We start from the raw sequence: 14,049 nt of genomic DNA on the forward strand, positions 1-14,049 counted from the left end.
TGTTCCTTAACTCATAGTTCAAAAATCCTCAAAAAACACTAAATACTGAAAGCTAAGATGATTTTTTTCTTTTTCATGGATTAAAACCTTATGGAATTAGTATTTCTTGTCAGGTATCTCATAATAAAAAACCTCACTATAAACAAGACTAGTATGGTATGGAATTTATCCTTTGTGAAGGATAGAATTAAAAACTTCAGAAGTTTGCATTGTAAGTTGACCTCCAAAGACTGTGTCTTTATTCCTGCATACTCAGAAACAGTGAAAGGGAACTAAAATATATATGTGTCATCCAGTCAGCTCATCATTATCTAGTAGTATCATTTGACTTCGAAATTGCTGACATGTGTGAAAAACCCCTGTACATGAAAAATTATTTCTCTCTGGTATTATCTTCACTAGAATTTGATAGGAGCATGATACCAACATCAATAGAAATTGTCCATTCTACATGTTCTTCAATAATTTAGATTACTTTTTTATCTAGTGTTGCAACTGATTTTTGCCTGCAGATTTTTGTCTACTGTGTCCAAATACTCACAAGATTGTATTTCAGAATGAATCAATTTCAAAATCGGACATAAAAATGCTAAAATAATTTATTAGTTGAACAACACCAAGTTATTAGCTGGCAGCTAGTGAGCACTTCTTATGCTAAATGTTAGCTTTGGTAGTTTTTTTTTTTGTCCTTTCTGAGAAATTCAAGGCTATACTTACTTTCAACAGTACACAAAACAGCTTATCCAAAGCTCATTCTGCTATATCAATTGCACCTATGTTACTTTCCTCAAAAATAGAGCTCATGTAAAAAACCCAAAGTGGGACAACTAAGAAATGTGCGCATTGTTACAAAATATGTTTCTATCTAACTATTTCATATGCTTATGGTAATGTACTGTCTTCTGTGTCTTTGAAAACACAGTATGATAATGTCTCAGGTTTCATCTCTACATTTTTTTATCAAAATAAAAAGTCCTCCTTCTGAGGACTTTGAACTGATAATGCAGTAGTGCTAAAGAATCCGTGAATGAATACATATGTTGCATGTTGTCCCTCTTGCAAAAAAATAAGCATCTACTTACCCCAAGTCCCCCACAAGGCAACAAGGAAAAGAGTTTTTGAGACACGTTTCCTATATATTAAAGAAAAAAAGAAACAATAAGCATAATTTATCAAAAAGACATTTAAATACTGGAACAGCGATAACTTTTCTGTAATGCAAATTTCAGTATCACGCAATGAAAATGCCATATATTAGGATAAAAAATATTAATAGTACTTAGAAAGCAAATCAGCCGTGGGACATTTAAGGTACTCTCTTGCAACAGTGACAAAACTTAAGATTGGTAAGCAGTAGTTTCAAAGGAGTATAATGATCAAATATCGACAGAAATTCTTTCTGAACTAGGGTGACTAATCCCAATATCTGTGGCTGATAAGCAGCTTGTCTAACCTTGTCATCTCAGCTTCTTCTACAGCCAGTGGAGTGAGGTAGGCACCTCTACCCAGCCTAGATGACTGATGGGATGAATTATACTTAAGAAGTGCCTGTTTCTTTTCACTGACAACAGAGGGAACCTCATTAAGCTTACATGAAACTGATAACTAATTTTTAACATCATCTCTCCAAAAAAGTTTCTCCTTTGAAAATCACAGTCTTAGTCTTCCTATCTATGCAGAAATGCTGTTCTCTTCATTTACATACCACCAAAAAATACATTGATATTTTAAAAACATAAATACTCCTTTCAGTATTATTCAGTAAATATATTCTACTAAAGGGAAGAGGGAATCTAATTTCTTACTCTTCTCTATACATTGGATAATTTGATAGGGTTTATATTAATATTTATACTCACTTTTTATTCATTCATGTTTTCTTTTTTGTACCACTAAACTCACTGTTTGTCTTGATAAGGACAATATGAAAACCGGGAAGGGATCTCGGGATTTGATGCAGTTCCTATCCCAGTATGTAATCTGATCTTAAGGCAGCTGTAGAAGAGAACATAAGCTTTTCCCCTGCCGTATCACAGAACTGGCTTTGTAACTTTGCCATCTGGAGGAAACGTTAGATAGTGAATCACTCAAGTTACCTAGAGGAGCCACCCATTGTTATGGAAGGGGCGAATACTGCAGTTACTCATGTTTAGCAGGTGCCAATGAAATGCATAAAGACAATTACAAGCCATCATCTTTGAAGTATGAGAGACCAGACTGCAAGGTCAGAGATGAAAAAAGTGCTTTTTACTTCGAGTAAAATCCAAGATACATTTTTAACCGACTAGAAGCCTTTGATCAGTTTGCACAGTGTGCAAGAGAAGCCAAACAAAACCTCCTGTGGAGCTACCAGGGGAAATGCAGGTGCAGCAGCTATGCAGAGTATTCTCATACTGTGAGTCCTAATGGCCCCAGACATGCAAGGAAACGTTGGCTGCAGGAGACTGTCAGAGCAGAGATACAGGAGGAGTTTCCAGATCTCTTGCTAAGCCGATCCAGGGACCAATACGAACAGCAATTTTTCACTTTTCACTGTGGGGAAGATCAAAAAGTCTTGAGCAGATAACTAAAAAATTAGTGCTGTTAAAGTGCCAGGAGACATTAATGGAAACATAAGCTGTAATTTGAGATAAAAGAAGGCATTTTTAGAATATTGAATGAATAGACCTTTTTTCTTAAATTCCATTGCAGAGTTGGAACATAAGAGGGAACAGATGAATTCTCATTTATCTCCCTGCAGCTGGGCACATTGTGCATGGTGAACACTATTAAAAACAACAAACACAGAGTAAAAACAGAAAAGCAAATGGTGAGGAAGGACACTAAAATCAGTCAACAGATAGTACTAAAACAGGGGGGAACAAGCACAAAGCCTTTTCAGTTTATCAGGAAATTTGCCAGCTTACTCACTTCTTATTGCATGATAGTCAAAAAAAAGCAGATAACGGACTTTGCAGAACAAGAAAAGCATCAAGATTTCATTAAAAGAACAGTGGGGAGAGATTATAGTAAGAGAGAGTGAGACCACCACTTAGCTAGCCTCACAGAAAGAAAAGAGTTCACAATACTCTCTGCCATAAACGAAAATCAGTAGCAAAAAGCAAACTCTGAAAATGAATGGAGGTGAGAATTTCCCATGATGTTTGGAGTTGATGTGGCAGCAGAACTTGGTAAATAGCGGCCATTTCCCATTAACACCCTTCCACAGCCCAGGATACTTCAATAATAATAAATAATAATAATAATAATAATAATAATAATAATAATAATAATAATAATAATAATAATAATAATAATAATAATAATAATAATAATAATGGGATACTTCAAGTAAGGTAGAAGAAAAATTTTACATAATCAAACTTTTTTTGGCTTTGCATTCAGGACAGTTTGCAGTCACCGGCAAATCACCTGAGAAAAAATAACTTCTATATAAGATTCAGTACAACAATTTACTGATAGAGCTAGAAAAATTACTCAGGATTTTTATTCTAAAATTTCAACCCACAAAGACAACAGAAGCTGGTTAGTCAAAGTAGGTGCTGAGGCTCCCATCACTGACTGAGATCAGGGCCCCTACAGAAGTCCAGAAAGCTTCTTAGGAGGTTGACAATGGGGGACCAAGAGTCTGATGAGCAGGAAAAGTGATGGGCAAAAAATCTTTTTCAAAAAAGTAAACAAAGGACAAAGTGTGTTCTCTTGTGAGAAGGCACAGTTTAAGAACTTGATTGTTTACAGTATCTTCCCTCAAGAACGATGCCATTTCTGCTAGGCAGTCATTTTTTCACTAACCTGAAATTACAATTGCACAAATGCTCTGTGAATGCATCTTTTAGTTGTACTCTAAATACTGCCTCACTGTCAGGGATGTGTTGACAGTATATTCTCACTTTTACAGACCTGTAATCATTGGAAACTTGATTTTTAGAAACATTTTCTTAGTTATGGTTGGAGAGGTAAAAAACAAAAAAATTTGCAAGACTTGTTTGATAACTGTTCTGTCCTGGAGCTAATTCAAAGAGAGTTGAAAGTTTGTATTTTGCCACATGAAACCATCATGTGTTATGACACATAGTCTGCATATTAGTTTTCTTCATGTCAAGACAGTGTAGTGCAATATAACGTGTTGCTTAACACACCACACTGAAATACAATCAGTCAAAGGCTTAACTACGCAATAGTGTAGAAGTGATCGTTTGCAATAGCTGCATTTATAGGCCCTGATGCAGGAAAAATAAAGACAAGAGTTCAAGCCAGTTTGTACTCTGAAACCATTGAGAATATGTGAACAATAACTGTGTGCTTAATTCTCTCAGATTTTGGTAGTTTACAGCCATTTTGCTTTGCAGTCTTCTAGTACAGAACTTTTTCCTGAACAGGAACACTGAAATAAGCATTTTTTTGCAAGTAGGACCTTTCTAGCCCTAGTCATGCTTAAATTTCATTCCTTCAAGTGTTTCTTTTCTGTTTGAAAGATACAGAAGCCACTTGTTAGCAAAAAAAAAACAAAAAAAAAAAAGTAATGCTTCAGACAAAGCAGATGTACTCTTCTGAACGGGGATAGGGAACAAACATTTTTCTGGAGCACAAGTGGACAACAAATGGTGCATCTGTCTTTTTGGGTGGGTAGAGGAGAAAGGAAAGGAATGGTTAGGTCTTCCTTTTCATTAGGATTCAAAGCCATAATTTGATGGAACAATTTCTGTAGAAAAAAAATGCACTTCCATTGAAATAGAAATGTTTTATGAGAGAATGTTGTTATTGATGACATTTTTGATAAGAAACATATCCTTTATATTTTTTTCCTTTGCTATACATCATTTTGAATTCCTATACTATACCAAGATGTTAATTTTAATGTCAGGATTGGTTAGGTTCAACCTCACTGAACTGGGAACAATGAAAGGTGAAACAGTCACACTGCATTTTGAAAAAATGTAAGAGACAATTAAGTTCCTTTATACAAGAGTCTGGAAGCCGAAATGGTTAGTGCTTCCAGCCAAAAAAACAGGCACATGCGAAAGCATATGGGAAGGGTGTTTCATTGACTGTTATCTTGGTAAAAGGCCATGTGAGATGCAGCAAGAAAACATCCTCGAAACAAAGACAGAAAAGGGCAGTAAGCCAAGGATACACTCAGAATATATGCTAGGAGTGTGATCTTGATATAAACTTAGAGAGTAAATGTTGTGGACTAAGTGTCAAATAAAAAAGGTGAAGAGTGTCAAGTAAAGAACTGTGGGCAAAGAAATACTTTTCTGAGATTGGATGTAGACAGAAACACAGTGAGGATGCCTGGGTCCATTCCTCTTTTCACCTCATAGCTGCAACTACACACTGTTGGTCAACCACTGAGATCCAGAATGGGAATAGTATTTTATATCAGTGTATGTTATATTAAATAATGTAAAAATTAAAATGAAAGAAATCAAACCCAACAAAATTTAAATGAAATGCTTGACTTTATCAAAATGGAACATTTTGACAATGTTAATGAACTCAAATCAAAATGTTTCCAAATTTTAATTTTGCAGGAATTTAGAGCTTTTTCTTGGAAACACTTTTTGGTTTGTTTTTTTGTATTTTTGGGGGGTTGTTTTTTTAAAGGGGAATTTCCTACTGTGGAAATTCAAGCTCCTAGGAATCTATCATAGTGTGTTTTTCAGTTTTGGTGTTGCCTTGGGTAAGAAGATGTAGAAACTTAGATAACATTGTAATCAAGAATTTTTTTTTAATGACTTACTGAAGCAACAGTCAGCCTTACAGAAGAAACTCTTAGCATTAGTTTCCAAAGTAAAACAATTGCTATGCATTACTAGAACTGTGGCAGCGATTTCTTTTGATGGCAGGTATTGTTTTTGTTTGGGTTGGGTTTCACTACATTTAGGAAAATCTCCACATCTTATAAGTGCTATAAAAATAGCTGAGAATTAGTGTTGCATCCACTGTGCTGGGATATAAAGGGCGGGATTTCACTTATAGATTATTTCCAAAATGCACTACTTTTGTGTGTGTTTCCTTTCACATTTTCTGCAGCAGGTCTGACAAGGAGATCTACCTCATGCTACACTCATGGCAGAGCTCAATTTAACCCTACTTTTCTATTATAAAAAGCATACATTGAGCATTGGCTGTGCATAGATACTTGATTGAAAATCCTGTCAGTTTTCTGCTATTTTGTACATCCATAGGTCAATTTAATATTTTAATGTGTTTTTTCCCCCCTGTTATTCAGAATGGTATCATATTCTATATAATGGGAAGTCATTAAAATAAAGTTCACTTATTAGCAAGACTTAAGCACGGTATCTGCACTCATCAGAGCTGAAATAATGGAAATGAAACAAATGAGAACAGCAAACAAGCAATTCTGACAAGCAAGTGTATCTTAAACTCCTATTTTCAAATCAAAGAACACAGGGAGATAGAAGACCAACCGTGTTCAAAATTGCCATTGACTTCTGATGGAGAACAAATTACAGTAAAGGGTTAACACTTCAATGATTTTTGAAGCGAATGAGGAGAAACTTCTATTGCTGCTTTCCAGCCTGTGCATTTTGCTAATCTATATTTGGCTTCCATTGTAACATTCTCCTTCCACACAGCAATGCATTTGGAAAAAGTGAATTTTTGTCACACTGCTTGCCAAGTATTTTAAACTGACACCAGCTATGACTAATGACAGTGCTGGAATGTGCTGTTCTCAGTAGAATAGAGGCCTGTACAGACCTAGGAGTTTCCTGGGGTCCAGCTTCTGTCTGTTCAGGGGGCTGGTGCCATACAGCAGTGAATGATGTTCAGAGTGAACCAGCTGTATTTCCTCCAGACTGGCTTTTCGACCTCGAATTCGCTGAAAGAAAACAGCAGAGGCCTACAATATTCCACTGACAATATTTAGGGAGAAAGAAAAAAAAAAAAAAAAAAAAAGTAAAGGTCCGAAATAACATTTAGTATGATTAATAATGGGTTGAAATTGCGTCATGCAGGAATGTGACACTGATTTGTTTATTAAAGTAATGCTATATGAAAAACAAATGTGTGTGTGGTTTATCACAAATGCTTCACTTAAGGCTTAGCAGAGTTAATACAGGGTTTCATGTACAAGAAAAATAAAAGATTATGCCTCTTTTCTACATTATATTAAGAGATACAAACCAAAAGATGAAATATTTCATAAGTAAGTAAGAAATCTGGTTAGATAAATTCTAGTTTAAAGAGCAAAAAATCACTCACACCTGTAAGCTGCAGATGTGTTCTGAATGAGGATTCATGTTTTTTTGCATCACTACTAGTACTTGTGATTTATGCTACTAGGAAGAACATGAATACAGTGAGGAGAGACAGGGAGAAGAATAAAATTAAAGTTTAAATACTTTAATAAAAAATTCCTTTATAATTTTATTTTCCTGTATAATTTTATTTTTTTAACGTATGTTCTATATCCCAGGATTATTTTTTGCTCTTACACATGCTGACTCACTTGTTTCTTTAAATTTTTGTAGGCGGAGTTTGTCTCTGTTTCTTCAGCCTGTACTCTCCCCACTTAAATCAGTGTTAAAAAAATCTGTGATGTCTTTCTATAAATCCATTGAAATTTAATCAGTTTAGGAAGGAAGGAAGATAGAAAAGAAGGAAGAAAAGATAAAACAAACACCTTCTTATTCAGATCTGGTTTTTGTATGTATTTGGAGTTGCAACGTGTCATAAAAATATTTACTTCTCTGATTGTGCTAGTGCTGCACAGCCTTTGCAGACACAACAACATGAAGCAGTTTTTGTTCAGTTTGGGCATAATAAACAGCACCGTCAACAAAGTTCCGGTCCCAAGCTCACCTTTCCTGTTGATAGTGGATAATGTGGAGAAAAAATAGCCTATTTTTAAGGTCTTAGACTCTGTTTGAAGATATGGTCCTTATGAACACCTGGAGCAAAACCTATCACAACTTAGACTGTGAATTTGTCCAACTGTCGAGGTCTACAGATAAACAAGTACAGAATTTATCAAATAGACCATCCTATTTTTAATAGACGGATTAACCTGTTACAGAAATGCCACTCAAGTCTAGTTTTCTTAGAGGTTAAGTTGTAATTCTTATTATATCCATCACGTACTCATGCACATCAGAAAGCACCAACATCTTCACTAGCAGAAGAAAGCAATGTTATAAATATTAAAGAGAATATGCACTGCAGAAGAAAGGAGCTGCCAATGGGGTCTCAGAAGAACCATGCACAATTTATATTGAGTTAAGTAGTGGCAATTTTTTCTGACTAATCAGGAAAAATATCCTAAAAGTTAGATCTAGATTACTGTGGAACAAGCTCCCCCTCAGGGAAATGGTGGAAGCCCTATTTCTTGCAGTGTTTAAAACTTGACTGGACAGAGCAGTGGAAAAAGCATTTTAGGGAATGATCCAAGAACTAAATGACTTAATAAACTCTTTTTCATCTCTAATTTCTTCAAGCCTCTCCCAGTCTCACATGAGAATTCGTAGCAGTTCACTCACATCCTTTTAACACACAGTTGCACAATCAAAATCAGCACATTATGTTACTTCATGGAGTCAGTAAACTTTGTAATGGATCTTCTGGGTCAGATAAAATGTTTTTCTTCACAAGTGGGGTGACTGGTAACATTTATTTGTTCATCCATTCTTATTAAGGTCTATGTTTCTAATAAGTTGCTTTAAAATCTATATACCCAATTCTCCACAGCAAAACTGGGAAAGGAGGCTAACTTCTAGCACAGCTAAAACAAATGTATAAGAGAAGTAAAGAGGTATTTTATGAAGGTCATATCAAAGAACCTTGAGTAAAATACTCTCTGGTCATATACTTTCTAGAAGTTATAAAAAAACTCTTAAAGAGATGTTTAAGAGAGTTAACTGTCTGACTCTTTTTAAAGTGCTGTTAAATGCCATATCCCTTTAACTATAAAAAGACCCACAGCTAGCCATTATTCTTACAGTGGGGAGTTCTGTGATATCTGGTCTGGAAGCGGCCTCCCCAAAACATTTTGCCAATGAGCTACCTACTACCCAGTATTGCCAGCCAGATTCTCTAGGGCAGAAACAGATTGTGCAGAAAGAGGTTTGGTGCAGAAATCAAGTAGTCCCGACCAGGACGCCCCGCTCCAGGCTGCTCCCAGCTGTGAGGTCCTCGGTGTGCAGCCAACAGCTGAGCTTCCAGGGCAGACACAGCCCGGAGCTGCTCTTTGCTCCAGCTCTAACCTCGAGCATCAGTGAGCACATTTACACAGTGAATGACAGGAGGAAAGGAAAGGGTAAAGAATGTTTCTGCATTCCCATTTCCTCATTTACTGCTCCTTTCATCCCATCCTTGCAGTATCTCTGCCTGTCATGCCATTTTCAATAACATTAAAATGACAACCATCCAAGGCTCTACACAGAGGAAAAAATAATTGATACTTGAAATTACCTGTAATAAGTGCCAAGAACAGTTCTTCTTACACAGTGATGTCAGGATTTAGCAGATCTACAAAAGCACATGTCATAAGTCTGTTGCCAGAAATTGGAATCATGTAACTTCAGCTATGCAAAGCAATAGTTTCTGGCTATCACTGGCATGAGTTATCAGACAGCATAACATATGCATTTGTATAACTTTGCACATACACTTTTATCCACATCTTCTTTATTTTAAAGTGTCTTTCTTAATTTTCATTGGCCGTGGTAGTATCAAAAGCCTAAAATGTAGTAGGAAGCAGAAAATTGGGATAAAGCCAGTGAAAAAGGAGAAATAGCATAGGAGAACTTATGAACAGTATTTATTCAATTCAGGGGGATTTGAATACTACATCTATCCATCTACTACAACCTTAGTAGAAGGCAAGTCAACCTTTTCTAATGTGCATGACAATTTGTGTGTTGGCTTTCTTGTCTGACATATCAATTTTCCTCATCAACAGAGACATTTATGCATCTCAGGAGAGCAAAATACTGCACCTGAGTGCTTCAAAAAATCAGTTTGGAACTAGAAAGTTATTCTCCCCACACTGGGAAAATGCTTTCACCTTTCACAGAGTTTAAGGTCAAAGAGGACTGTCTAGTCTGGTCTTCTGTTTAAAATAGACACAGATACACAGATAACCTCTATTAACCTGAAGATTTTGATTAGACTTTCAGCAGACTAAACTCTTGCACAGTCAGAGATTCAGAAAGACAAAGATGACACTGCCTGTTTCTCTCTGCTAAATGAACAGGAATTGTTGACATAGCTTGAGGAATATTTCTCACTCAGGTCGTTCAGTGTAAGGTGTCCATTGCCTTCACTGCAGTTATTTATATGGAGATAGTGTCTCTGAAACCCCCTTAGCCTATCCAGTTTATAAACAAGGTCATCAGAGCTTTTCCTACTTTTCTGGAATTTCTCAAAGTTGTTAAATACTCTCTTGTTTTTAAAAATACACAGATAGCATTAATCTTTTGCCAGACAGTACACCCACATCACTTGCTCTCTCTCCATTATGTGAGAATTGCAGGCATACCTCTGATATGCATGCACCCACGTAGAGATGCATTTACTCTCTTCATGGGTTTTGGTCCTCTAGTGGCTAAACTGAATATGTTCAACACCACAAAGATTTTTGCTCTTAAAGACTACTTTTCCTTTATTATTCCTTCTTTAGTGGTAAACTGAGGTTCAGAGGATGGAATTTTTTCATTAATTTCAATCTATGTGATCTGGCAGGTTCAAAGGTTTTTAAATCTTTAAATTCTTTCCTTCTCTCCTGTTCAGTCCATGAGACGTGGACAGCAGAAGGCTTAAAATGTCTCCTTAATCCAGAAAACTACCAAATTTCCAATCAAATTCCAGGCTGAAAAGAAAGCTATTGCTTGACCACAGTCCCTACAGGAAGTAAAGGTGGGGGGCACAAAGTGGGACCGTGTCTACATTCTTCTTTTCTTTTCTAAAATTGTGTTGGTCAGTGTAGCCTAATGTCAGTTACTGTATATAAATTATGGCCCCAAAGGAGTTACATAAATACTTCCTCTCCCTAGAACAAGTAGAAAGCAGACACCACTACCAAAACACAATTCAGTCCTTTTTTTTTGTCCCAAAGATAGGGCAGCTATGCATTGCTCTTTACCAGGAGAAAATTGAAAAAAAAAGGCAATGGATGCCAATCTTTGCATCTTTTAGCTGCCCTGTTCTGGTGCTACATTTGATAACTGTCTGTTCTGTCTGTCAGCCCTTAACAAACACAGAATAGGCATTTCAGTAAACATAAGCAAAACTTTTAAACTAATGCAAAAATATTGTGTCTGAATTTTATTTTTTCAATACATATATACCAGGACTATCAAAAAATCCACACCAGGGGGAAATTACTCTACTCTCCTGCCCTGGACTCAGTTAGGGACTGGTCTCTCAAATCTGGCTTTCCAGGGCTGACCATGGCCTGAAGGTGTTTCTTCTTTGTCTTGGGGAAGGCAATGGGGGAAGTAATGTATCTATTTGGAAGAGTGATATGATTAAAAAAATTCTGAAAGCCATAACGAGTTTCTCGATTTAGCAAAGATCCTCTAAACTGTTGCTTGAATAACTCTAGAGCTTATATATATATGACTAGAAAGACAAAACACAGTCTGGAGAAACAAGTCCGTTTGGCTCTGTCTGCAGCAGTAAATTAAGCAGTGCCAGGAAACATTCCCAGGCAGAGGAACACAGTCATCTGTACTATTAATTTGCTAAAGTGGTCCTTCACACCGTTTTGGCTGAACAACAGCTATCACTCTCCCAAACTACTCCTAGACATGGTTTGGTTGCTGGCATGGGCCAGGAAGCATTCCTGGTAGTATGAACATGGGCCAGTTGGCCTCAGTGGTGGAGTACAGTCCCAGGCACATTTTATTTTGTAGTGGACACAGCTTTGAGTACCCCAGTCAAACCTCATCATGATTTTACAAAGTTGTATTTTAAAAATGCTATGTAGGGAGGCAATATGAGCAATATTTATAGATAATAGATTAAGTCTAGATTAATCTACCTAGATTACTCTATAACCTACAGCAAGCATGGTGTCAGTCCAGTATATATGACTTCCATCATCCCATGACCAGATAGAGATGGCAGTTCTCTCTGCACTTGGCCAGTTGTCTCTCAAGGGCCACAGACCTGAGCTGCGTGATAGGGGTTAATCCATACCACATGATTTAGGAACCACTTTTTGCTCCCTGCTATAGATAACAAAGATCATATAGATATAGATTGTTCATTTTTCATAAGGGTTTCTTGTTAGATTAAGAAAATAGGGAGGGCCCTCTGGCACAAGGTTGTGGCTAAGGATACACACGTTGCAAGGTAACAAGATCTGAGCTACCTCCAACTGAACTAGCTTTGATTCTGAAACTCCTCATCAGACAAAGAGTGGAACTGCAGCCCTCTTGTGGGACTATTGTTTTAATAAAAGAGAGAAAAAAGAAGGTTCACAGTTACTGGAGAGGATTTCCTAAGTGGCTGCTTCAGGTTGCTTTTCCTAAGCTGCCCTTCAAACTTGGTGCGTATGGCAGTGTATGCGCCAAAACCTGACCAGTGATCTCCCCACTCCTTCTGACAGAAACAGTGGGAAATTGTACCGAGAAATTACATTAAAAAATACTAATGTCCATGAGGGGGCATTCAGAAGTCAGTAAAAGAGACAGTACAGTTGCTTGTGATGCTTTGACTCTGCATCCTCAGTGTGGTATATTCCATAATGCAGCTTAATGGTGGCCTATTATGTCTTGAATAATGCAGTAAGGACGCCTTTAGTGACATGAGTCATATATTCAGCTGAATAACTTTTCTAAAGAATCAGAGTACCAATTAAGTGAATCACCACAGCCTTCCTTATTTTGAAAAGTGAGCAGATTTAAGGTCCTGTTTGATGTCAAGCAAATGCTAGAGCATTCAGTGAAGCAAAAGACAGATTGCATCATCAAATATAAACCTGCCTATAGCTACATAAAAGGATCAAGGTAAACAGCAGATCTACGCACCAGCTTCATGCTGAGGTTCCTCAAAGTTTTATCATCAGTTTACATTTTGACAGCTCCTTTCACATTCCAGCCTCATTTCAAAGCACACAATGGGAGCCAAAATTAACTGGATGCCATTTGACATGAAGTGACTTATTTCCTCTCTGCCCACTCACTGGATTTTGCAAGACCTAATAGGCTATATTTCAGTTTCTGAAATTGCAGAATTGTAAGAGGAAACTTTAAATCTTCCAGGAAACTATTGGACTGCATTCACCTCAGACTAACCTATACCACTTTTCCTATTTTACACCTTTTGCAGATCCACACAATTTACTGTTCAGCAATATGTTTATTACTGAAGAAAGCAATACATAGTAGCACACTGAGTTTTACTTCTCTTTTTTTCTGTTTTTTTCTTTATAATAGGGGTCCTGAGTCAAGAAGGTAACTAGGCCTTATTTTAGTAAAGCACTGGGCTGCATGTTTAACTTACTCCTTAAGTATGTGATCCCACCAGTGAAACCACTCAAGTGATATGTGGCTTTAAGGGCCTTGCTGAAAGAAAATCTTCTTGCAAATTAAAAAAATTATCCAAGCTAAAAAAAAACAGTTAGCCTGTTAGAGTGCTGCCATCTAGTTAAATGCGTCTATACAACAAATCCATTTATAGTGCTTGCAATATGTCAAAACCCAGTACACTAGGCTACTTGCAGAAAATCTTCGTGGACAGTCACTAATAGTTAATCAAAGGGACCTATTGTACCAGTTCCTTTGGGTTTGTAAAAACCTAAGTATATAAAGAAAAGTAATTAAAGAAAACAGCGTAAGAGCCCTGGTAATTTTGGGATCCTGCAAAACATAAGCAATTTTATGTTGAACTTTGTTAACTTGTGCTGCAATACAGCAAGCCCCCTCAATTGCCACAGGCTGCTGCAGAAGTTGACAGTGCTGCACAACTCATGGGAAGCAGTAAATGGTAGGAAGAGGCTGTTTTTCAGTAACCCAAGTCATATACGAACCTCAGAGCCCATATTTGAATAGGCACGATGTTTTAACATGCAATCTT

General features: G+C 36.8%; 1 protein-coding gene across 1 annotated transcript in view; it reads right to left on the bottom strand.

Annotated features, from left to right (window-relative positions):
- Nucleotides 1-14,049, bottom strand: part of HDAC9 (histone deacetylase 9) — a 284,673-nt gene that overhangs the window by 129,554 nt on the left and 141,070 nt on the right. The window contains exons 15-16 of the mRNA XM_042802206.1: nucleotides 6,730-6,850; nucleotides 1,083-1,132 (exon numbers count right to left, since the gene is read on the bottom strand). Coding sequence (XP_042658140.1) covers nucleotides 1,083-1,132; nucleotides 6,730-6,850 — 171 coding nt within the window. The remainder of the gene's footprint in view (nucleotides 1-1,082; nucleotides 1,133-6,729; nucleotides 6,851-14,049) is intronic.

Source organism: Tyto alba, unplaced genomic scaffold, assembly GCF_018691265.1.
Source record: "Tyto alba isolate M040663 unplaced genomic scaffold, T.alba_DEE_v4.0 Super-Scaffold_38, whole genome shotgun sequence".
Classification (NCBI taxonomy): Eukaryota; Metazoa; Chordata; class Aves; order Strigiformes; family Tytonidae; genus Tyto; species Tyto alba.